Source organism: Dendrobates tinctorius, unplaced genomic scaffold (assembly GCF_039654945.1).
Source record: "Dendrobates tinctorius isolate UK_male_01 unplaced genomic scaffold, ASM3965494v1 ptg000075l, whole genome shotgun sequence".
NCBI lineage: Eukaryota > Metazoa > Chordata > Amphibia > Anura > Dendrobatidae > Dendrobates > Dendrobates tinctorius.
Genome location: NW_027361743.1, coordinates 1,053,850 through 1,080,921, shown reverse-complemented (window position 1 = coordinate 1,080,921; position 27,072 = coordinate 1,053,850). Strand labels below are relative to the sequence as shown.

The window sequence follows — 27,072 nt, the reverse complement described above, 5'->3', positions numbered from 1 at the left end:
TCCCTTTATTTTACCGTTTACTGTTATTGGGATGTCTCGACATTGCAAACTCCTTCATTACAAAGCCGCTGTTGAATCGGTAGATCCGACCCGTACATCACATCACATGGGTGGCCAGTACCACATTTATGGCTAGCCACCAATTCACCGACAGATTTTGGCTATTTGCGAAGAGTTTTACGCTGGGAAACGTTCTTTTTTTTGTTAAAAGAATTGTCTTATGAACAGCATTCCGCACCTCTAAGTGAACATGTGCGACCACCGCTCCTATAGGCACTGAATAAAGTAGTGGTCGCACATGCTCACTAAAGCTTCATTCACACAGACGACTTTTGGTTTTCCCTTTCTCATATTGTATCATTCATTTATCAGTCATCCTGTATATACGTGATGAATGTTTACAGGACAACCACTTTAATATACTACTTATTTTTTGAATATTTTATGATATTACTAAAAGACAGAACCGGCAATTCTGAAGACAATGAATGGAGTGGAGGTGTGCATGTGTGGCCATTTCTACATTCAAATGAGGCACTTAAAGTGTAACTGTCGTTTCAGGCACAAATTGTAATCTCCTATCACAGTAGTAGGAAAGTTTTTCTTCACTTAATACAGATTTTACCCCTGAATTGATCGTTAAAGAAGCAGATTTCTACAATTAAATGTATGATTAAGTTGCTTATTTGTATGTGCACTATTGAGCTATATGTAAATTGTCTCTTCAGAGAGGAAGAGGATATAAACTCTCATGCCACCTATTGGAAGTAGCAATATTGACCCTTTAATGAGCCTTGCTACATGAATTATAATAAAAGCCAAACCATAATGTCAATTTGTAGACAGTGTTTCACAGTGTTGCATCTAGTCAGTGCAAAGCATGAGATCTTCTGATGACTCTCCACAAGGAGAAACCTTAGCCCTTTGAACCCAGTCTTAAGCCTTTCACCCAGCCAAATCAGATCTCATGCTTTGCACTGATGAGTGGCAACACCCCGAAACACTGCAAATTGAGATTCTGATTTGGCTTTGATCCTAAGTCCTATAGCAAGGCTCGTTATCAGGTCTACACTGACTTTTAAGATAGCTATTTCCAATAGGTGGCACAAGAGTTACTGTCCCCTTCCTCTCTGAAAAGGTAATTTGCTTATTCAATTTCCCAGGGGAGCACGCATGGCTTATAAGTCTCCCCACTCTGACATGCCAGGCCTGGCTTGAAACCTCCATAAGAAGAAACCTGACCCTTAGATCCTATTGATAAAGATGAGATACACATCACTCGGTTCTAAAAAGGTGCACAGAGAAGGATACCACTCCTAATACATAAAAATGTCAAAAAATCTGACATTCTTAAAAAATGCATGTGCAATCAGTTTAGTCAAGAGAAGTAATCCCAATATCTTGTGTGACGTTTCGGTCTTACAATCAGACCTTCCTCAGACAATATGTATTGAATGTAGGCAGCCCGTGCACAGTGGTAGGAAAATCCCAGAATGGAGAAAAGTACTGGCCTGTGTGACGCACAAAGAATCGGGACTAATCCCTGAGGAGAGCACCGCCACTGACGGCGCTCTCCCCAGGGATTAGTCCCGTTTCATTGTGCGGCACACGGGCCAGTACTTTTCTCCATTCTGGGATTTTCCCACCACCGTACACGAGCTGCCTACATTCAATACATATTGTCTGAGGAAGGTCTGATTGTAAGACCGAAACGTCACACAAGATATTGGGATTACTTCTCTTGACTAAACTGATTGCACATACATTTTTTAAGAATGCCAGATTTTTTGACATTTGTAGATCCTATTGATTAATGAAATACAAATTAAAACGACTGTTACTCTTTAAGAGCCCAGTTGTCAGGATTGGTGGGGAGTGATTAGCAGGTTATGATTTATTCTGTAGATAACTCATAACTTGCTGTAACAACTTACTAGGACCACACACTAAGCTGGGACAACGCCTTTAATATGATTTCATAAGTGTGAGTGAGCTCTGAGGGCAGGTGCATGGTGCTCTAGAAATAATGAAATGGCGCCCTTGATACGATTTGTCCTCTACAATTTCCTGACATGCCACAGCTGTCATCCCTCTACTTCCAGCTGACTGACTAGGGGCTTCTAGACCTATGGAAACCTAGTCGTGGTCCACCATGAGGACTTTATGTAACATGTTGAGCTTCTCCTTGAAGGATATGCGGAAATGAGGAGTGGTCTTGTCTATCAGCCTCAGAGAACAAGAGAAGGGCAACTTATTACAGAATACAAAGAAGTGAGAAGGGATTTATTTGCGTCGTCGAAAGATGAGGTTCAGAGGGATCAGTATGGTGAGCTAAGGCAGCGGATATGTCAGGAGGAGCATCGTTGGGCTTCCTTTTCTTCCACTATTGTTTTTTAGGATCAATAGATAATCTTTCCCCAAGTTTATGAATCAGTTCGGCAAGGTCCTCTGTGTTGTGAGACTTTTCTTCAAGGAGCTCATAACGGAGACTTGATATATCTTGTTTTATTTCCTTTAGTTCACCTGTAAAGAACAATGACAATAAATGTGAATTTTGTCGATAAAAACTAAAAGGTCGTTTCATATGTATCATTTCATATGACTCCCTGGCCGATTGACAGGTCGTTTGCTCTGGTATATGGCCACTGACCTGTCAATCAGCCAGGTGAGGGCGCTGCTAGTTCCTGGAAAGCTGAGAAGCTGTAAGTGCATGGTCACGCCCAAAGTTCCATACACGTGTATACAGAACTTCAAAACGTGATTTCTCACTGCTGGAGCATCTCTTGGGGTCATAAAGTGATCGACTGTCTTATCTTTTAAAGGGCCACACTATCAAATGAATGGTTTGTGGGGGGGAGGGGGTGTTAACGTTTCCGACAGGTTCCCTTTGAAAAAGCAGTCAATTTTTATTTGTGTTTTTCCTTTTTTTTTCTTTTTCAAAGAGCGGAAACATTTTTTTCTGTCAACATAGCCAGATGAGGGATTTTTTTTTACAGGACAAGTTGGTTTTGAAATATAATATTTAATTTAGCATACAGTATATGGGGAGAAAATTCCATATGGGGTGAATGGTGAAAAAAAGAAAAATCACAATTCTGCCATTGATTTTTGAGATTTATTTCCCAGCAGTAAAGAAAACCTGGCAACATGATTCTTTGGGTTAGTACGATTATGACGATATGAAACTTGTATAGTGTATATATATATATATATATATATATATATACATACACAGTTTTGGCCAAAAGTATTGACACCCCTGCAATTCTGTCAGATAATACTCAGTTTCTTCCTGAAAATGATTGCAAACACAAATTCTTTGGTATTATTATCTTCATTTAATTTGTCTTAAATGAAAAAGACACAAAAGAGAATGAAGCAAAGCATTGATCATTTCACAAAAACTCCAAAAATGGGCCAGACAAAAGTATTGGCACCCTCAGCTTAACACTTGGTTGCACAACCTTTAGCCAAAATAACTGCGACCAACCGCTTCCAGTAACCATCAATGAGTTTCTTACAATGCTCTGCTGGAATCTTAGACCATTCTTCTTTGGCAAACTGCTCCAGGTCCCTGATATTTGAAGGGTGCCTTCTCCAAACTGCCAATTTTAGATCTCTCCACAGGTGTTCTATGGGATTCAGGTCTGGACTCATTGCTGGCCACCTTAGAAGTCTCCAGTGCTTTCTCTCAAACTATTTTCTAGTGCTTTTTGAAGTGTGTTTTGGGTCATTGTCCTGCTGGAAGACCCATGACCTCTGAGAGAGACCCAGCTTTCTCACACTGGGCCCTACATTATGCTGCAATATTTGTTGGTAGTCTTCAGACTTCATAATGCCATGCACACGGTCAAGCAGTCCAGTGCCAGAGGCAGCAAAGCAACCCCAAAACATCAGGGAACCTCCGCCATGTTTGACTGTAGGGACTGTGTTTTTTCTTTGAATGCCCTTTTTTTCTCCTGTAAACTCTATGTTGATGCCTTTGCCCAAAAAGCTCTACTTTTGTCTCATCTGACCAGAGAACATTCTTCCAAAATGTTTTAGGCTTTTTCAGGTAAGTTTTGGCAAACTCCAGCCTGGCTTTTTTATGTCTCGGGGTAAGAAGTGGGGTCTTCCTGGGTCTCCTACCATACAGTCCCTTTTCATTCAGACGCCGACAGATAGTACGGGTTGACACTGTTGTACCCTCAGACTGCAGGGCAGCTTGAACTTGTTTGGATGTTAGTGGAGGTTCTTTATCCAACATCCGCACAATCTTGCGTTGAAATCTCTTGTCAATTTTTCTTTTCCGTCCACAGGGAGGTTAGCAACAGTGCCATGGGCTTTAAACTTCTTGATGACACTGCGCACGGTAGACACAGGAACATTCAGGTTTTTGGAGATGGACTTGTAGCCTTGAGATTGCTCATGCTTCCTCACAATTTGGTTTCTCAAGTCCTCAGACAGTTCTTTGGTCTTCTTTCTTTTCTCCGTGCTCAATGTGGTACACACAAGGACACAGGACAGAGGTTGAGTCAACTTTAATCCATGTCAACTGGCTGCAAGTGTGATTTAGTTATGGCCAACACCTGTTAGGTGCCACAGGTAAGTTACAGGTGCTGTTAATTACACAAATTAGAGAAGCATCACATGATTTTTCGTACAGTGCCAATACTTTTGTCCACCCTCTTTTTTATGTTTGGTGTGGAATTATATCCAATTTGGCTTTAGGACAATTCTTTTTGTGTTTTTCATTTAAGACAAATTAAATGAAGATAATAATACCAAAGAATTTGTGTTTGCAATCATTTTCAGGAAGAAACTGAGTATTATCTGGCAGAATTGCAGGGGTGTCAATACTTTTGGCCACAACTGTGTATATATATATATATGAAAATAATTGGACCTTTGTAAAAAAAAAGAAAAAGAACATCAATAATTTGAGCTCTGTCACCATTTTACGAAATGCACAACTTGATTATTTTCCATCAATGAAGGGCATATTTTTTGTGTGGCGGCTGGTGATTTTATCAATACCATATTGGGGTACATACTAAGTTTTTATGACTTTATATTGGATGTTTTGTGGGAAGTATGAAAAAAAAAATTGGTAAGGGTACGTGCACATGACGGCTACAGTTGGGAAACTTTGGCTGCTGCTCCGGCATCTAAATGAGCTGTGAGGTCTTATATAGACAGGTGTGCGCCTTTACAAATCAAGTCCTATCAGTGTAATTACACACAGCTGGACTCCAATGAAGGAGTAGAACCATCTCAAGGAGGATCACAAGGAAATGGACAGCTTGTGACTTATATGAGTGTCTGAGCAAAGGGTCTGAATACTTATGACCGTGTGATATTTCAGTTTTTCTTTTTTAATAAATGTGCAAAAATGTCCACATTTCTGTTTTTTCCATCAAGATGGGGTGCAGAGTGTACACTAATGAGAAAAACATGAACTTTCCGTACCTACTGTACAGTACATAGCCATCATGGAACATTAAGGGGATAAATGATAAAATTCTAGCGTTTCACCACTATGGGGAGCACAGAAGTTTGAAGCTTTCTGGCGAGAATGCAGTGCACATCACAGCCACTGGGTGGCCTCAGAGAGACACCTATAATATATAGACATACAGTATCCCGACAGAATATCAGAAAATGAAGTGGTTTACAAAGGCTACTCATATTGTACCACCCATCGCAGGATATGATGAGCAAGAAATGTTACAAAGGACATACAGGCATGGCCAAAATTGTTGGCACCCTTGAAATTGTTACAGAAAATTACGATAAGTATTTCTAAAACAAAAAAAATGATTGTAATTACACATGCTTTGTAATACTCGTGTTTATTTCCTTTGTGTGTATTGGAACAACACAAAAAAAAACAAAGAAAAAAGATAAATTGGACATAATTTCACACACAACCCCAAAAATGGGTAGGACAAGAATTGTTGGCACCCTTAACTTAATATTTGGCTGCACACCCTTTGGAATAAATAACTGCAATCAATCGCTTCCTATAACCATCAACAAGAGTCATACACCTCTCAGATGGAATTTTGGACCACTCTTTTGAGAACTGCTTCATGACTCTCATATTTTAGGCGCGCCTTCTCGCAGCAGCAATTTTAAGATTTCTCCACAGGTGGTCAGTGAGATTTAGATCCGGACTCATTGCTGCCACTTTAGAATTCTCCTGTGCTTTGTTTCCATCCACTTCTGGGGGCTTCTTGAAGTATGTTTGGGGTCATTGTCCTGCTGGAAGACTCATGACCTAGGATGCAAACTCACCTTTCTGACACTGGCCACTACATTACAACCGAAAATCCTTTAGTAATCTTCAGATTTCATGATGTCTTGCCCTCAATCAAGGCACCCAGTGACAGAAGTCGCAAAACAACCCCAATCATCTTTGAACCTCCACCATATTTGACTGTAGGTACTGTGGTCTTCTCTTTGTAGTCCCGATTTAGTTTTTGGTAAATGGTAAAATATGTTTAACAAAAAGCTCTATCTTGGTCTCCTCTGTCCAGAAGATGGCTTCCCAGAAGGATTTTGGCTTATTCTTGTACATTTTGGCAAACTGCAGTCTAGCTTTTTTTATGTGTCAGCAGTGGGGTCCTCCTTGGATTCTTTCCATAGCGCTTCATTTCATTCACATACGGATGGATAGCTCATGCTGACACTGATGCCCCCTGAGCCTGCAGGACAGCTTCAATTTCTTTGAAGCTTGATTGGGGCTACTTATCCACCATCTGGACTATACTGGGTTGCAACCTTTCATCAAATTTTCCCTGCCGTCCATGTCCGGGGAGATTAGCTACAGTTCCATGGGTTGTAAACTTCTTATGTTGCACGCAGTGGACAAAGGAACATCAAGATCTCTGGAAATGGATGTGTAACCTTTGGATTGTTGATATTTTTCAGCAATTTATGTAATCAAGTCCTCAGACAATTCTCTTCTCTTTCTGTTCTCCATGCTTAGCGTGGCACACACAGACACACAATGCAACGACCGAGTCAACTTCTCCCCTTTTTATCTGGTTTCAGTTGTGATTTTTATGTTGCCCACACCTGTTACTTGCCACAGGTGAGTTTGAAAGAGCATCACTTGCTGGAAACAAAGTTGTTTACCCACAATTTTGGAAAGGTGACAATTTTTTTTCCTGCGCATTTTTGGCTTTTTGTGTAACATTATGTCCAATTTGCCTTGTTTTCTGGATTTGTGTTGGTCCAATACACACAAAGGAAATAAACATGTGTAACTGCAATAATGTTCTGGGAAAAATATTTAGTTTTCTGGAACAATTTCAAGGGCGCCAACACTTTGGCCATAACTAATTATTTATATATATATATTTAGGAATCACGATGAGATGTAGTAATTCACATCAGTGAAATACGTTTATCCAACTCACCTTCATTGACTTCATCGCTCTCCTTGTCAACCTGAGCTTTGAGCACGTATCGCTTGATGAGACGCTTCATTATTTTCTGTGAAACGGAAAGGATTTCAGTGCACATTGATGCAGACCCCGGTAATCTGATCTCAGGGTATTCACCATAAGTTAGCCAATGACTTTTTTGGAGGGTTTGTGTTAATACTAAGCAGCCAATCTGAATCAGAGCTGCAGTGTAAAGCATGGGGGAGTGATCTCGCAGCAGCTTGGGTTTACAATGAGACTGATGGTATATTTCAGAATCCGTAACATTTTACTTTGCAGCATTGACTGCCATGCGGCTACTTATAAGACCGTCTCAATTACCTGATACCTTGTGGGCGGATGACTTATGTTGTTTAAGTTTCCATCTTCAGAACTTCTTATACTCGAGTGTTTACTGTGACCAAGCTGCAATGCAATGGAATACACGTCCATTTTACTAACATTGCAAATAGTTGCATGTTCAGGTAAAATTTGCAAAATTTGTACACAAAAAAAAATGCAGGCCTATGTAAAATCACTCCAGGGGACGGGGGGTGGTGGGACTGGAGCACATTTGCACAAAAAGTTTGCAACTTTTTAAAAAAAGTAAAAAAAATTTTTTGGAAACTTCATGTCCCCACCGCAACAGCGAACATGAAATAAAACCAAAAACGTATAAAAGAGACATTAAAAATGGTGCAAGTCTGAAATCAAAAATAGGCAAAAAAACCCCACCAAAAACTAAAAACTAGCCAAAAAGGCACAAATGCAATAATGAACGAGGCCCGACATATCCCGGCAAAGTATTGAGAAGCTGTGGCTTGCTTTACAAAGCTGCTAATGTCGTGCCACTCATCTCAGGGTGGGTCAGAAACATCTGCATCTCAGCAGGCAACAGCAGCTACTATAGGAGTGTAATACTGGCTGTATAATTCCATATGCAATTAGCTCCCCCTAGTGGTGACTGCATGGGGTAAGAAAAAGGCAGCCCACTCTACAGATGTAATCTACATTAATACATTTACTTATATTCAATGATTGAACATTTTCTCTTCCTTGGTTATAATCTGTAGTTTGAGAAGAGAACATTTGTGCAAACTTTGAATTGTTAGCCCAAATAATAAGTATCACCACGATGGATATTATTAATACAACCATGTTCAGTTACTTCTACAGTTCCACCACTGGGTGGCAGTCACACACCACTGCTGAGTTATGTATATGTCTTCCTTGATAAATGACAGGGAGGAGTATTATTAATTTGTGCGATCACTTTGCCGCGTGCGTAATAATATTAATGATAATTACTGTCAGCGATATTATCAAATCCTCTGCTACTGAAGATAGCAGAGAGCACAATGGATTAGGGCTGAATTACAACAATACTAAATAACTCCACAAGTCATCTGTGATTAAGGCCTTTTCAAATCTATAGAATGCACTGTGTGTGTGTGTGTGTGTGTGTGTGTGTGTGTGTATATATATATACAGTATATATGTTATATGATGGAGGGCGGCTCCGGTGATTGCCCAGTGCACATGTGCCACTCAGACTGCAGGGTCCATGGAATCTTTTCACTTTGAAGCCTTGTTTTCAGGTATCTGGTGTCAGGAACCCCGCACTGCACTTGCTCACTGAGCCAGTGCGCGTGCCCTGAGTACAAAAACAGTGCTCAAAGATACCTGTGGAGCGGGACAGCAGTGGTGACAATGCATGCTGCAGACTATCAGGACCTGAAGCATGTGACTGCTGGTGGCGTGACCTAAGCTCCACAGAGCTAGGGAGCTGCAGGGAAACTCCTAGAAAGGTAACTATGGGACAAATTACCAAGGGGCATAGACAGGGACGTAAACCAGATTAAGCCGGGTCAAAGCACGAGATAGCAGGACAGTACCAAAGGGTTAGACAGAGCGGATAGTCAGGACGTAGCAATAGATCAGAAAACCAGAACGGGCAATGGACGGTACAATAGGGACAAACTGTAACGGAGTATCAATAGCCAAGCCAGAAGGTCAGAACCAGAAAAGACAATAGTACCAAAACGAGAGATGGAGTTCAGAGTGAGGGGACAGACCGGGTCATACACGGGAATCAAACAAGCAATGCAGAATACACGCACACCAGGGGGGTCAGACACACAGCCAGAATAACAGTGTATCTGACAGGGAATCCTAATCTGGAGTGAGTATAAATACCCCTCCCAGATCCAAAGAGAGGCCGGCAAAAGTTAACCCTGTGAGAACAGGACATTAACCATGTCCTAACCATGACAGTACCCCCCTCTTAATGGGGGGCCACTGGACCCCCAGGGTTTCTGGCATGAAAAGCCCGCACCAGTCGATCAGCCTGCACCGAACTGGCCGGAACCCATGACCGATCCTCAACGGAATATCCCTTCCAATGAATAAGGTACTGAAGTCTCCGGCGCACCCACCGTGAATCAACGATGCGCCCTACCTCGTACTCCAGTTGACCCTCTACCAACACTGGTGGAGCCACAGATGAGGGATCTTCTCTAACTGTCCCCACAGGTTTTAATAGGGACCTGTGGAAGATGTTAGAGATTTTGAAGGAGGTGGGCAACTATAATCTGTATGCCACCAGGTTGATCACCTCTACAATCTTGCAAGGGCCAATAAATGTTGGGCCCAACTTCATAGAGGGTATTTTAAGTTTGATGCTATGGGTGGACAACCAGACTTTTCCCCCCACTGTCAACGCAGGAACCACCCCCCTCCTCCTGTCCACAAAATGTTTGAACTTCTTCTGGGCTTTGGAGATGTTCCCCTGCACCTCCTTCCAGAGGGTTTTTAACTGTTGTACCATCCCCTCTGCACCAGGGCAATCCGAATCCATACGGGAAAATTCCCCAAACTGCGGAACAAACCCATAATTGACCTGAAAGGGAGACTTTCCGGTAGACTGATTAATCCGACAGTTGAATGCAAATTCTGTGATGGGTAATACCTCACACCAGTCCTCCCGTCTGGAGGAGGACAGGCATCTCAGAATCTGCTCCAATGACTGGTTGGTGCGTTCAGTTTGTCCATTGGATTCCAGGTGATAGGCAAAGGAGAATGGCAACGTGACCCCCAACTTCATACAAAACGCTCTCCAAAACCTGGCCACAAATTGAACACCCCTGTCCGACACCACGTTCACAGGCACTCCATGCAGCCGAACAATGTGCTGTATAAACAAGCGAGCCAAGGTTTCAGCAGATGGTAATGCAGGTAATGGCACAAAGTGGGCTTGCTTAGAAAATCTATCAACCACTACCCATACCACTGAGTTGCCCTTGGAAGATGGAAGATTAGTGATAAAGTCCATGGACAGGTGTGTCCATGGTTTATCCGCAATTGCCAAAGGCACCAATTCCCAGGCCGGCCGGACCTGAGAGCTTTTACAGCGAGCGCACACCCCACAAGTATTCATAAACCTTTTTATATCAGCACCCATAGAGGGCCACCAAAAACCCCTAGCTACTGCCCCCCGGGTAGCTGAAATACCAGGGTGTGCACTTAACACAGAATCATGAAATTCTTGAAGGAGTGTGAGACGGAATTGTTCGGGTACAAACAATTTACCTGGGGGTTTATTCCTGGGAACGTGTGCTTCCAGAATCTCTCTCTGTAGCTCAGAGGAGATTTCGGTTACAACCACTCCCGGTTGAAGAATGGAGGAAGGAGGTTCTGGAGGGGACACAGAATCAAAATTTCGGGATAAGGCATCCGCCTTTACATTTTTAGACCCTGGTCGGAACGTGATGGTAAAATGAAATCGAGAAAAAAATAGTGCCCACCGAGCCTGTCTGGGGGTCAGCCTCTTAGCAGACTCGATATAGGCCAGGTTTTTATGATCAGTGATGACCGTAATGGGATGAGCGGCCCCCTCCAAAAATGCCTCCATTCTTCGAAGGCCAATTTAACTGCTAACAATTCCCTGTTACTGACATCATAGTTTCTCTCAGCCGAAGAGAATTTCTTAGAGAAAAAGGCACAGGGTTTGAGGTTAGTCAGGGTAGGGGGGCCCTGTGACAATACTGCCCCCACTCCCACCTCCAAAGCGTCAACCTCGACGATAAAAGGTCTTGACGAATCGGGTTGTACCAACACAGGGGCTGTAGTAAAACACTTCTTTAATGTGAGAAGGAATTTTTTGCAGCCACGGACCAATTTTTTACATCTGCCCCTTTAAGAGTAAGGTCCGTCAAGGGTTTCACCACCTGCGAGAACCCTTTAATGAACTTCCTATTACAATTAGCGAAGCCCAGAAATCGCTGCAACCCGTTCAGGTCATGAGGCTGCACCAAATCTGTAATGGCCTGAACCTTCCCTGGATCCATGCGGAATCCCTCCCCGGATACAATTACTCGCATACAAATGGTTCTCCCGGAGTCTCATAAGAATCGTACGTAGATGGTGTAAGTGTGACTGACTATCTTCAGAGTAAATCAAGATGTCATCCAGGTAAATGACTACATAACATCCAATCAAGTCAGAAAAAACAACATTAATAAAGTTCTGAAAAACAGCAGGATCGTTAGTGAGGCCGAAGGGCATAACCAGGTTTTCAAACAGCCCCTCAGTTGTCAGGAACGCTGTTTTCCATTCGTCCCCCTCCCGGATCCTTATAAGGTTATAAGCCCCTCGTAGATCGAGCTTTGAAAACCATTTGGCCCCCGTGAGTTGATTGCATAGATCAGGAATCAACGGGAGATGGTACGTGTTCTTAACAGTAATTTTGTTCAGTTCCCAAAAGTTGAGGCACGGTCGCAACCCACCATCTTTTTTCTTTACAAAGAAAAACCCTGCTGCCACGGGTGAGACCGAGGGCCGAATATACCCCTTGCGAAGGCTTTCTTTGATATACTCTTTCATATCTTGGCGCTCAGACCCGGACAAATTAAACAAACGAGCCTTGGGTAGTTTGGCTCCAGGTACTAAATCGATAGCACAATCATATGGTCTATGTGGTGGGAGCGCCTCAGCCTCGCTTTCGGAAAACACATCTTCAAAGTCTCTCAGGTACTCTGGAATACCCTCCGGACTGACAGATGACACAGACACAGATTTTATCGGATTGACAAAGGAACCGGGTTACAACACAGACCATTATCATTACATCCCCATCGGGTGATCTCCCCCTTCACCCAATCAATAAGAGGATTGTAGCGTTGCAACCAGGGCATATCCAATACCAGTCCTGCAGGCAGATTATTCATAATGAAACAACTTAAATTTTCCACATGAGTTGGAACCCACTTTCATAGAAAAACTTCAGACATAAAACAAATTCCATCCTGGGTAAGAGGGGTTGAATCCACAGCCACAATTTTAACAGGGTCTTTTAACCTGACTGTCCCTATCTTATTAAGAGTCACAACTTGGGCATCAATCAGATTAATGGAGGAACCACAGTCGACAAAGGCGGTGGTCATAACAGGACCGCCAGCAAGTTCCAATTCAACCTTGAGCACCATTTTTGTACGTGAGAAAAAATGTACCTGGGAGTCTGGACAACTTCCTCGATTGTTGCCCAGACTCAGTCGTTTCTCTGAAGAAGGGCAGGAGGGGCAATTCCTTTTCCAATGTCCAGAGGCTACACAGTAAAAGCATAATAGATTGTCTCTACGGTGCCTTCTCTCTTTCTCCTTAACCGAGACTGACCCAACCTCCATGGGCTTGGATACAGGTGCAGTGTCACACAATTTGGGGTACAAGGGAGACTCTTGTTGCATCATTCGTCTAGCGTGGAGTCTCCGGTCAATACGGACCGCCTACATCATGGCATCCTCCAGGGTATCAGGGGGAGGATGTAATGCCAGAGCGTCCTGCAGATGGTCAGACAGGCCCCTGCGGAACAACCCCCTCAGGGCGGCGTCGTTCCAGGATACTTCGGACGTCCAATATCTAAACGCTGAGCAGAACCATTCAGCAGAGTGCCTCCCCTGTATCACACTCATCACCATATCCTCTGCCAGACGCACTCTGTCAGGCTCATCATAAATGTGCCCCAGAGCCTCAAAGAACAAATTCACAGACGTACGTTCAGGAGCAGAGGGAGAGAAAGCCCATGCCTGTGGAGCCCCCCGAAGTAGGGAAATGACGACCCCCACCCTCTGGAACTCATCCCCGGAGGAGTGGGGCCTCAGAGAAAAAAAAAGCTTGCATCCCTCTCTGAGCGACCTGAACTCCCTTTTATCCCCTGAGAAAGGGTCTGGCAATTTGACCGGAGATTCAGGGGATGCCAATGACACATCTCTATCCCCAGCACTAGGAGCCCCTGCAGTGACAGCCCCCTGTACAGTATCCACAAACTGTAGCTGGGTATGGGCCATCGTGCGCTGTTCCACATTAAGTTTGTGGAACATTTGGGTCAGGTGCTTGACCTGATTAGCCAAAGCTTCCATGGGATCCATGAGGATAACACACTTTTTTTTTTCCTTCAGAGGGAAGAGAAAAAAAAAACTGAAATGGTCAGCTGTAATGTGAGGAACACCGCACTGCACTTGCTCACTGAGCCAGGGCGCGTGCCCTGAGAACAAAAACAGTGCTCAAAGATACCTGTGGAGCGGGACAGCAGCGGTGACGATGCGTGCTTCAGACTATCAGGACCTGAAGCATGTGACTGCTGGGGGCATGACCTAAGCTCCACAGAGCTAGGGTGCTGCAGGGAAACTCCTAGAAAGGTAACTATGGGACAAATTACCAAGGGGCATAGACAGGGACGTAAACCAGATCAAGCCGGGTCAAAGCACGAGATAGCAGGACAGTACCAAAGGGTTAGACAGAGTGAATAGTCAGGATGTAGCAATAGATCAGAAAACCAGAACGGGCAATAGACGGTACAATAGGGACAAACTGTAAAGGAGTAACTATAGCCAAGCCAGGAGGTCAGAACTGGAGAAGACAATAATACCAAAAGGAGAGATGGAGTTCAGAGTGAGGGGACAGACCGGGTCATACACAGGAATCAAACAAAACAAACAAGCAATGCAGAATACACGCACACCAGGGGGGTCAGACACACAGCCAGAATAACAGTATAGCTGACAGGGAATCCTAGTCTGGAGTGAGTATAAATACCCCTCCCAGATCCAAAGAGAGGCCGGCAAAAGTTAACCCTGTGAGAACAGGACATTAACCATGTCCTAACCATGACATCTGGGGGGAAAAGCAATACAGACACGAAGGGCGTAGCAGAAGCCGACGTTGTGCGTGGAATGCAGGTACACGACATAGACAAGATGTTGTGGATAGTGAAGATCAGGAGGAAGTGCTGAGGGGGAAAGCTCCAACTTTTCCTTAAATCTCATTTTCAGAGACAATTTATATAATCCTTAGCAATATTAAGATTGTCTCTCCACTACTCCGGCCATGCCACAGAAGGGGGCTGGCTCAACACACTGAGCCAAACAGCCATTACTCTTCATTCGTAATACTGACACACAGGAAGGTGTTTGGGGATTCCAGCTGATTAATTAAATGCAACTTTTTAAAGTCACAAAATGTTTGCAGAAATCTACACCAGTCCCCTCTTGAGCGATTTTATGTTTGCACGCATTGTTTGACGTTTTAATGGAAAATTCGACTCCGTCGTTTTTACCTTCCAATTTCTCATCTCTGTTGCAGAGATATTGGCTTGGATAATTCAGATTCTAATTTCCCCTTCAGTCAAGGGGGCGGCAGCTAAGATTCATCTCTGTGGGCACTGACATTTTCCCCCTGCATGACACGGACCAATCATATGCAATAGGCAAGATGCAGTTGGAAAAAAAAATGAACACGCCAGCAGAAAACGTCAGGCCTTGCTTTATCTATGACATATATGTAAGGACACACAGCTCTGCTCTCCTGTTTCTCGACACCTACTGTGATTACAACCTGGCAGGGGAGGAGAGCAGAGCAGCGTGTTATAAAACACTCGTATTTTAAACACTTCGGCATCTGCAGCTCTCATCTCACAATACAGTCAGTTTGGGGTGGAAGGAGAGTGATGACAGTGCTGGGAAATTAAAGCTGCAAGTGGCGTTTGTAATTAGTGATGAGTAGAGATGAGCGACTTTGCCTTTTTTAGGGTCGACTCGGGTTTCATGAAAAGTCGAGTCGAAGGAAATCGGCCGACTATAGGGAAAAGTCGAAGGTCTGACTGAAACACAAAACCAAATGCAAGTCAATGGGGAAGTAAAGTCGGCAGGGAGTGGAGGACAGTAAACACACCTACATACCGGACCGCTTTTTTAAAGTGCGCAAAATATCTCTCTCTCAAGACTGCACATGTCATCTTGTTGCCCACAGTGTATGTCCTTGCTCATTGGCTGAAAAAAAATCACGTCTGAAATCCGACTTTGGCACTCGGGTTGCCGATCGGATGGCCGACCTCATGCTATGGTCGGGTTTCGCCAAGCGAAACCCGACTTTAGCGAAAGTCGGTGACTTTTGAATCTGACCGACCTGTTTCACTCAACTCTAGTGATGAGCAAATGTGCTGGGAAATGGTGTTATCCGCCATGCTCGGGTGCTAACCAAGTGTCTTCGGTGTGCTTGAATAATATATTCGATTCTCGGCGGCTGTATGTCTTGCGGTTGTTCAACAGCCGCAACACATGCAGGGATTGTGTGTTTGTTATGCAGTCACAGGTACTCGAACATATTATTCGAGCATGTTGAAGACACTCGGCTAGCACCCAAACATGCTCAGATAACACCTTGTCCGGGCATGTTCGCTCATCACTATTTGTAATGAGACAACTCTGCTCTCCTCCCATTCCTCACTTTTAAAGGGAATCTGTCAGCAGGTTTTTGTTTTGCTACATAATCTGAGGAAAGCTTGAGGTAGGGGTTAAAACGATGAACTCAACGAAGCGTTGCTTGTCCGTCTGTGTTGTATTTACTTAAACTGAAGATTTAATCACCTTGTGATTAACATTGCTGTGACTAGCTGGTCTTGTGAGCCCTGGTGCAACTCCGCCCCCTTCTGTGATAAGCACCTCACTGTCTATAGAGCGCCTGGTGTGGGTGGGGTTAGCTTTCTCAGCTCTGCTGCTGTGCTAAATCTAAATACTCCGATTGTGCCAGAACGGATGCACCAAGTAAAATAAATGAAACATTGTTAAATTCAGGGCCTCTTTGCCTACATCATGCTGCTCTCAGGTGAGGTAACAAAAACCTGCTGACAGATTCCCTTTAATCACAGTAGATGGAGGAAATCAGATCTGTGAAATCAGGGTTGTGTGCCATTACATGTCTCACAGAAAAAGTAAGGTCTGGCCTTCTCTTTGAGTGGGTTCTTTTTTTTCTTCTGCATGACACTCCCTGCTTATGATTGGTCATAGTAACATAGTAACATAGTTAGTAAGGCACAAAAAAGACATTCGTCCATCCAGTTCAGCCTATAAAATTCTGTCAGAATAAATCCCCAGATCTACGTCCTTCTAAAGAACCTAACAATAACTGTAAGATACAATATTGTTACGCTCCAGGGAGACACCCAGGCCGCTCTTGAACCCTTCGGCCGAGTTCGCCATCACCACCTCCTCAGGCAGGGAATTCCAGATTCTCACTGCCCTTACTGTAAAGAATCCTCTTCTATGTTGGTGGAAAAACCTTCTCTCTTCCAGACGCAGAGAATGCCCCCTTGTGACCGTCACCTTCCTTGGTATAAACAGATCCTCGGATAGATATTTGTATTGTCCCCTTATATACTTATACATGGCTATTAGATCGCCCCTCAGTCGTCTTTTTTCTAGACTAAATAATCCTAATTTTGCTAATCTCTCTGGGTATTGTAGTTCCCCATCCCCTTTATTAATTTTGCTGTCCTCCTTTGTACCCGCTCTAGTTCCATTATATCCTTCCTGAGCACCGGTGCCCAAAACTGTACACAGTACTCCATGTGCGGTCTAACCAGAGATTTGTACAGAGGCAGTATAATGCTCTCATCATGTGTATCCAGACCTCTTTTAATGCACCCCATGATCCTGTTTGCCTTGGCAGCCGCTGCCTGGCACTGGCTGCTCAAGGTAAGTTTATCATTAACTAGGATCCCCAAGTACTTCTCCATGTCAGATTTACCCAGTGGTTTACCGTTCAGTGTGTAATGGTGATATTGATTCCTTCTTCCCATGTGTATAACCTTACATTTATCATTGTTAAACTGTATCTGCCACCTTTCGGCCCAAGTTCCCAACTTATCCAGATCCATCTGTAGCAGAATACTATCTTCTCTTGTATTGACTGCTTTACATAGTTTTGTATCATCTGCAAATATCGATATTTTACTGTGTAAACCTTCTACCAGATCGTTAATAAATATGCTGAAGAGAATAGGTCCCAACACCGACCCCTGCGGTCCCCACTGGTCACAGCGACCCAGTTAGAGAATATACCATTTATAACCACCCTCTGCTTTCTATCACTAAGCTAGTTACTTACCCATTTACACACATTTTCCCCCAGACCCAACGTCATGCAAGGGAAAAAGTATACGCCACCAAAAACGAATCTCTGCTACCACCCACTTGGTCTTAGCGAAAATTACAAGCTTAACTTTACAAGCTAATTTCTGTGCAATGGAGATGAGAAGTTAAAACTAAAAACGTTTTATGCAGTTTTGCAGCCACTATTCCATGACGTGGCCAACTTTACATGCTCAAACTGATGAACAGTTCTCTTTAAACGGAATCCGTCACCAGGTTTTTGCTATGTAATCTGAGAACACCAGGTGGTAGGGGCTGAGACACTGATTTCAGTGGTGGGGCACTGACTGGGCCATGTGCTGTTTTTTCAATACTATCAGTGTTTTATCAGCAGGAGATTATCGATGCTGGACTGGTAGCTGCCCATGTGCACCCTGGCCCAATCACACCATAAGCATTAATTAGCAGCTTACAGTCAATATACCACGTACGTAGAAATCTGAGATGTGGGAGGGGTTAGCTTTTGGAACACAGCTACATCTACAGCAGAGAAAACTCTTATTGCTGCACCCAGTAAACTCAGTGACATCGCTGGAATCAGGGTCTCTTCACCTGCATCACGCTGCTCTCAGATGAGGTGGCCAAATCCTGGTGACAGATTCCCTTTAAATAGGGCTGTATTGCATTTAGAGTGAGGCAAAATGCCAAAGCGTAATCTGCAGTCCTATGTAAAAGCAACAGATGTCATATTCTAATACCCTCATTAACAGACCACTAACTGAGCGCTACTACAACTGACAAGCGCCGCTGTTTTACATCCAGCGATCAATACCATCCATCAATACAATCCATTTTTACATCCAGTGATCAATACCATCAGGTCACGCCTGGGGGGTATTTTTTATCTCTTTAGTGCCACTTAATAGACGGAGAATGGTGACGAATCGTCCGCACATCACTTCTTCTAACTCTGGATTTATTGGGATCGAGCCAATTTAAATCTATTCGAGTCAATCTGTTGTGAATGCGGAATGAGGCATGATGTCGCGCTCACACTGTAGACTGCGCCTGCTTTGTTGAGTAATTTACTGTATTATAATCCTTGTCGGTTTCACGCTCCGATGCAGGTTTACCATAATCGTCTCTCCGGCAGCTGTCACATACAAGTCCCGCTATGTGCACAGACTGGGGACACCGCTAATAATCCCCGCCGTAAGACGAATACCTATGTGCGCAGCGCTCTCATCTCACATGCACAAAGCAATTTGTACTCGGCTTCACATAAGCCGTTAGTGGTTAAATATTTACACGGCCGTCATTGCGCCTCGGGCTCTGTGTGAATCCACAACATTCATTTATTCATAGACTGGTTTTATATGGCAACCATGATTTTTCTATTAATTCCTTTCATGCCTACCACTTCTAAAGGGGCATTTATACTAGCCAATTATTGGCGTTAGTTCCTATCGTCATGCCGTGTAAACAGGCTGAGTGACGAGTCGACCGCCCCACGTAGGAGAAAAACGCTCGCTCATTCGGTGAAATTACGCTTTTTGGTTTCCTTAAAAGATCATCATTCTTGGCAGTAGATCGTTCCGTGTAAACAGATCCCTTTGTATTGTATTGAAGGATCTATTACTGATCATTCTGTGGGCATATTAAATATTATACTTTTCATGTGTAATATCTCATCCCTGTTTCAGAGATATTATCTTTTTTAGGTTATACAGTGGCAAGTAAAAGTTTGGGCACCCCTGACCAAAATTACTGTTATTAGCGTTTGAGTCCGCAGCGTATCATCCGCATACACAAACGCATACAAAACGCATGTTTACGCAGTGTTTTTTATTCGCATCATCTTACGCATGATGGGAAAAAATGCTGTGTGCGCATGCGTTTGTATCCGTTTTTGCATGCATTTGCTTTGTTTATACGCATGCGTTTGATATGATGTCAGACAAAAATGGGCGTGTTTTATGGGATTTCCATATGCATTCTGAATAACGCATGCGTAAGCATGTCCTCGTGTACCAATACATTCCCATAGATAGTAATGCATTTTTTGACGCACTCATCCGCATGCGCATGACTGTGCATATTTGATGGATTTTTGCCGCTTCAAAAAATGCAACATGTTGCGTTTGCCGGACCCCACCAAACACCGAGAAACGACGCATGTGTACGCAGACGCATACACGAACACATGCAAACACATGTTCCTGCATACATCATGTTAAATATATGTATGCATGACGCATGCAGATCTATGCGAATCAAACGCTGCGTGCACAGGCGCAAATGTGAAACCAGCCTTAAAGGGAATCTGTCACCTGGCTATTTAAATGAGGTCTGTCCGGTCCGATGGTGGTGTTTCGGATCTTTGCCGCCTCCCCATCCTTGGCCACCGTCCACAGTTTTTTCATGAATAGGAGTAGGTGTCTGCCATCTTTCACGCGTGCGCTAAGCATTCTTGGCTCGCGCATGCGCAGTATGCTTTGCCCAACTGCGGGCAAAGCCGAAAAGCCTTATTGCGCATTCACCGGTTAACAGCCCCGGAAGTATTTTGCTGTGTTCCGGGGCCTAGGAAAGGGGGGTGAGGGGACCATGCATACCAGGATATGGGGTGAGGGGACCATGCATACCAGGATAGGGGGTGAGGGGACCATGCATACCAGGATAAGGGGGTGAGGGGACCATGCATACCACGAAATGGGGGTGAGAGCACCATGCATACCACGAAAGGGGGGTGAGAGGACCATGCATACCACGAAAGGGGAGTGAGGGGACCATGCATACCATGAAAAGGGAGTGAGGGGACCATGCATACCACGAAAGGGGGGTGAGGGGACCATGCATACCACAAAAGTGGAGTGAGGGGACCATGCGCACCATGAAAGGGGGGTGAGGAGACTATGCATACTACAAAAGGGGTTTGAGGGACCATGCATACCATGAAAGGGGAGTGAGGGGACCATGGAAACCTGGAAAGGGAATGAGGGGACCATGCATACCATGAAAGGGGAGTGAGGGGACCATGCATACCACGAAAGGGGGATGAGGGGACCATGCATACCACAAAAGGGGGGTGAGGGGACCATGCATACCACGAAAGGGGAGTGAGGGGACCATGCATACCACGAAAGGGGGATGAGGGGACCATGCATACCACAAAGGGGGTGAGGGGACCATGCATACCACAAAAGGGGGGTGAGGGAACCATGCATACCAGGATTGGGGGGGTGAGGGGACTATGCATTCCAGGAAAGGAGGGTGAGGGGGACCATGCAAACCACAAAAGTGGAGTGAGGGGACCATGCATACCACGAAAGGGGGGCGAGGAGACCATGCATACCTCAAAAGGGGTTTGAGGGACCATGCATACCATGAAAGGGGAGTGAGGGGACCAGGGATACCCAGAAAGGGGAGTGAGGGGACCAAGCACACCATGAAAGGGGTGTGAGGGGTCCATGCATACCATGAAAGGGGTGTGAGGGGACCATGCATACCACAAAAGGGGGGTGAAGGGACCATGCATACCACGAAAGGGGAGTGAGGGGACCATGCATACCACAAAAGGTGGATGAGGGGACCATGCATACCACAAAGGGGGTGAGGGGACCATGCATACCACAAAAGGGGGGGTGAGGGAACCATGCATACCAGGATTGGGGGGTGAGGGGACTATGCATTCCAGGAAAGGAGGGTGAGGGGGACCATGCATACCAGGATTGGGGGGTGAGGGAACCATGCATACCAGGATAGGGGGGTGAGGGGACCATGCATACCACAGAGATGGTGAAGGGACCATGCATACCACGAAAGGGGGGAGAGGGAACCATGCATACCACAAAAAGTGGGGTGAGGGAACCATGCATACCATGAAAAGTGGGGTGAGGGGACCATGCATACCAGGATTGGGGGGTGAGGGGACCATGCATTCCAGGAAAGGAGGGTGAGGGGGACCATGCATTCCAGGATTGGGGGGTGAGGGAACCATGCATACCAGGATAGGGGGGTGAGGGGACCATGCATACCAGGAAAGGGGGGTGAGGGGGCCATGCATACCAGGATTGGGGGATGAGGGGTACCATGCATACCAGGATAGGGGGGGGACCATACATACCAGGATAAGGGGGTGAGGGGACCATGCATACCAGGAAAGGGAGGTGAGGGGTACCATGCATACCACGAAAGGGGGGCGAGGAGACCATGCATACCACAAAAGGGGTTTGAGGGACCATGCATACCATGAAAGGGGAGTGAGGGGACCATGGATACCCGGAAAGGGGAGTGAGGGGACCATGCACACCATGAAAGGGGTGTGAGGGGTCCATGCATACCATGAAAGGGGTGTGAGGGGACCATGCATACCACAAAAGGGGGGTGAAGGGACCATGCATACCACGAAAGGGGAGTGAGGGGACCATGCATACCACGAAAGGGGGATGAGGGGACCATGCATACCACAAAGGGGGTGAGGGGACCATGCATACCACAAAAGGGGGGGTGAGGGAACCATGCATACCAGGATTGGGGGGTGAGGGGACTATGCATTCCAGGAAAGGAGGGTGAGGGGGACCATGCATACCAGGATTGGGGGGTGAGGGAACCATGCATACCAGGATAGGGGGGTGAGGGGACCATGCATACCACAGAGATGGTGAAGGGACCATGCATACGACGAAAGGGGGGAGAGGGAACCATGCATACCACAAAAAGTGGGGTGAGGAAACCATGCATACCATGAAAAGTGGGGTGAGGGGACCATGCATACCAGGATTGGGGGGTGAGGGGACCATGCATTCCAGGAAAGGAGGGTGAGGGGGACCATGCATTCCAGGATAGGGGGGTGAGGGAACCATGCATACCAGGATAGGGGGGGTGAGGGGACCATGCATACCAGGAAAGGGGGGTGAGGGGGCCATGCATACCAGGATTGGGGGGTGAGGGGACCATGCATACCAGGATTGGGGGATGAGGGGACCATACATACCAGGATAAGGGAGTGAGGGGACCATGCATACCAGGAAAGGGAGGTGAGGGGTACCATTCATACCAGAATTGGGGGGTGAGGGAACCATGCATACCAGGATAGGGGGGTGAGGGGGCCATGCATACCAGGAAAGGGGGGTGAGGGGGCCATGCATATCAGGATTGGGGGATGAGGGGTACCATGCATACCAGGATAGGGGGGGGGACCATACATACCAGGATAGGGATAAGGGTGCCATGCATACCAGGATTGGGGGGGTGAGGGTGCCATGCATACTAGGATAGGGATGAGGGGTGCGATGCATACCAGGATAGGAGGGGGGCAGCACATACCAGGATGGGAGACCATATACCAATAAAAATGCTTGCCACCCGGGCGTAGAACGGGTTCATAGCTAGTATATATATGTATGTCATTTTTTACATTTTAAAAATTACAAAAAGGAAAATGGGCTGATGTAAAAGTTGAGCACCCTGCATGATTTGTACCTTTTGTAAGTGACACAGTTAGACACTTTTTGTAGCCAGCCAAGATTATTTCAATTCTTGTTTGAGGGATTTTCATCCATTCTTTCTTGGAAAATTCTTCCAGTTCTGTGAGATTCATCTTGTGGGTCGTCCTCACACCCAGGGCTGTGGGGTACTCGGTACCAGGCCCGATGAGCTTCAATGGGAGATGTCACGGCAGCTGGGACCCGGTCCGTGGCCCTGGGCGCCCATTGTAAAAGGGGTTGTTTCAGTGTGCTGATGGTAGTGAAAGTTTATAAGTGATTTGTGACGCCACCTGTGGTATTCGGCAATAGAGATGTAAGCCGACGCTGCAGACAGATCCTCTGGGACAGATGGTGTGGTGCAGCAGTGATGTTATAGCTCTCCACAGGCAGGGCTGTAGTCCCAGGGCAGTGTAGGTGAAGTGACACTTAGATGAGGTAGTGTCAGGCGTGAGGGATGTAGCAGTGCTGGGCAGGTTGGCGCAGGAATAAGTGGAGGACACGAGGGCATGTAGTTCCAAAGCTTTACTCACAGTCTGTTATGCAAACAGGTGCCCGCTTCCGTGCCGTGTCCTCCGGGTCAGGGACTCAGTCAACTTCCAGGCCAGATGGAATATTCCCTTCCAACACTCCGCCAACATATGTGCCTTTTCTGAACGTCTCCTCTTATAGCGCCTAAGAATGAAGTACTCCTAGTACTGAGTTACACTGGAGTTCCTCCTGTCAGATGTTCCTATGAACTCTACTTGTACGGCAGACAGCTGTAGCCTGCTTCAGGGACTCCTTGCTATTAAGTCCCGGCTCACTAATATGTTGCTGTTGTGCCCCCAAGTCTTGTGTGGGAATAAAGTGGTCACTACTTCTATTCCTCTGGTGTCGGCTGCAGGACCATTAGTATCCGTACAACCTCGGGGACCGGACCCCGGCCTTGCGCTTAGAACTTGAAAAGGGTTCTCCTCTAACCATGGTCCTTGTTCTCTTATTCTCATGTCCTGTGCTAATCCTTCTTTCCAATGGAGAATCAAGCTTCCTTCCTCTGTCTCTTTCCTGTGCCAGCAGACCCAGATCACTGTGGCCTGCTGCAGCACTTCCCTCTTCCATCCCTCTCCCGGGGATCTTCCCTGTCTCACACTCTGTACTTCTACATCTTCACTCACTCACTGAATGAAAGACTGACCGACTGACTCAACTCTTCCCGCTCTTTTGGTGCGAACTAAACTCCACCCACCTCCCAGCACGTTTCGTGTTCCAAGCAGGGAGCCACCAAGGGGTGCTTTGCTATACTCCAAGCAGGGAGCCGCCAAAGGTGCTTTGCTACACTACTTTGTGGTGTGGGGTGCAGGTGTTGGAGTGTGGTCAGGTGTTTCCACCTTACCTGGATGGTGGGGCAGCGCACCTCAGGAGGAGGTGCAGTACCTCTGTGGCGACTGAGCCTCAGGGGCGCCACGCTTGCATGCTCTGCTACAGATTTTCAATGATGTTCACATCAGCGGACTGTGAAGGCCATTGTAAAACATTCAGCTTGCACCTTTTGAGGTCGTCTATTGTGGATTTTGACCTTTGTTTAGGATCATTATCCATTTGTAGAAACCATCCTCTTTTCAACTTCAGCTTTTTTACAGATGGTGTTGTGTTTGCATCAAGAATATGTTGACATTTCATTGAATCCATTCTTCCCTCTACTCATGAAATGTTCCCTGTGCCATTGGCTGCAACAAAACCGCAAAGCATGATTGAGCCACCCCCATGCTTAATTCTTGGCGAGATGTTCTTTTCCTGAAATTCTGTGTCCTTTTATCTATACACAGACCTTTCAGACTCGACCAGCAATCGGAACCGCCGTGACCCAGTAACATTACCGCAGTGGCCCTGCTGGGGCAGCGCACCTCCTTAATTGTGACATCAGCAGGATACAACTAGAGGATTGGAGAAGACAGTGGTGGATGTGTGGGGGATAGGTTCTTCATAGACGGCTAGGTTGGAGACACAGACAGAAGTGAGGGAGATTTGGTTCCATAGGCAATGATACAACAGCAGTGAAATCCATGGGCTGTGTCAGCCCCATTCCGTGAAACAAGAAAGAGTTGCAGTACCAGAGGATTTCTAAGCATCATCCTACCTGTTGAGGTGGACATGCTGACTAGTGGCCGTGCATGGGCAGGGCTCTCACCATTCACTTTTATGGGAGCTGTGCAAGAGTAAGAGGAGTTGAGAATTATATTCTTGATCCTGAGCATCATAACATGAGGATGACCCTACAAATCCAATTTCATTGATGTACATTTGTTTTGCCAGGAAATTAGTGATAACTATAATTGATGTTGCCAGTTCACTGAAATATTGGCGTCAGTCTCCAAATATTAATTTTGCATCTCCTTCCTCTCGGTCTGTAATTTCCTATACACTAGACGGCTTTTTTGCAGACTGCAATATTTACAGATGGCACGCAAGCATCAAAAGGGGACATTGAAGAAAGTGTCATCTTCCTGATCTTCCATCGATTTCTAATAAAGTTTCATTCAGATGTGTCCTTCCTTACCAACCAGGGCTAGGACCTCTCCCTGCAAAGTCTCCTTAGTAGTGTCATGGTCTGTCCATAGCAAGTACACCCCAATCACAACATATCATTGGAATTGTCCATAGACGAGTTATCCAATTCTCATCTATGGGGGAAGTACTACAGTACCGCAGACAATGCCAACCATACCTGCCAACAGTCCTGGTTTAGCAGGAACATTCCTGTGAGTCAGGGTGGAAAAGGGTATGCAAATCGCACCCAAGAATGGTCATTTTGAGTGTTCCTGTGCTGTTTTGGGCGTTCCAAGAAGGCAATGTTTAAATTTGTGTTTTGGACTTCAAAATATTAGGCAAAGCGAGGACAACTATTTTTATTTGCTACAAAATGTTCCTAGTATCAATGACTTTAACTCAACAAGGGGTGAGACTTAAAAACTAATAGCGGTATAGGTACACCGGGTCTAACGTGTTTTGAGTCTAGCAGGGACTGTAAATCATGATAACTCATTATTTGTCTTTTAATTCAAGTCCAAATAAAATGTAAGTTTTAATTCATCCCATTTGCATATGCTGGACCCATTCCATTTTTTCTAAGTTGTTAGCCCAGGAACCAGCCTGGAGTTGTCCATCATGGACTAATCAGTAGGATTTTAGGATTTCCCTTGGATAAATTGGTGACCTGTGCCTGTTCTGCCCGTCACCGATCTCTGCCGGTTCAGAGCGATAACGGGAAGCTCCTGCCAGCGATTCTGCTGTCATGTCATCACGTGAACAAAGCAACACTTTTTCTGCTCTGCTCTGGACATCACTGCTGATGTCATGCTGATGTCATGCTGTCAATCAGCATGACGTAGGCAGTGAAGCCCAATTGATGGCGGTGACCAGAAGAGGAAGAGCTGCTCTGTCGATGTCAGGTCAAAGGAAGCAGCAGAATTGCCAACTGGATCTGTCCGTGACTGCTCTGAGCTAGCAGAGATCAGTATCGGGCAGAATAGGCAAGTAGAACAGCAAAGAGAAAGGCCAATAAATCCAAAAGGAAAGGCCAATAAGCTTTTTTACAAGAGTCAAAACAATAAAAAAATACAATAGTGTATTTATGAAGAAACCGAAAAACACTACAAACAGAAATGGGTGGAAAAACCTGGATGGTAGGTAATGTGTGTGTATAAAAATACAAATAGATAAGTGTGTGTGACAAGTAAAAAAGACAAAAAATATCATAGTCCTGTACCTGTAACATAT

The 27,072-nt window shown here is 45.4% G+C and overlaps 1 protein-coding gene across 2 annotated transcripts in view; it reads right to left on the bottom strand.

Annotated features, from left to right (window-relative positions):
- Positions 1–1,762: 1,762 nt before the first annotated feature.
- TRPC6 (transient receptor potential cation channel subfamily C member 6) overlaps positions 1,763–27,072 on the bottom strand; it is a 257,446-nt gene continuing 232,136 nt past the window's right edge. For both annotated transcript variants that reach the window (XM_073582937.1, XM_073582939.1), the window contains exons 10-12: positions 7,752–7,835; positions 7,404–7,479; positions 1,763–2,523 (exon numbers count right to left, since the gene is read on the bottom strand). In XM_073582937.1, coding sequence (XP_073439038.1) covers positions 2,384–2,523; positions 7,404–7,479; positions 7,752–7,835 — 300 coding nt within the window. In that variant the 3' untranslated portion in view covers positions 1,763–2,383. The remainder of the gene's footprint in view (positions 2,524–7,403; positions 7,480–7,751; positions 7,836–27,072) is intronic.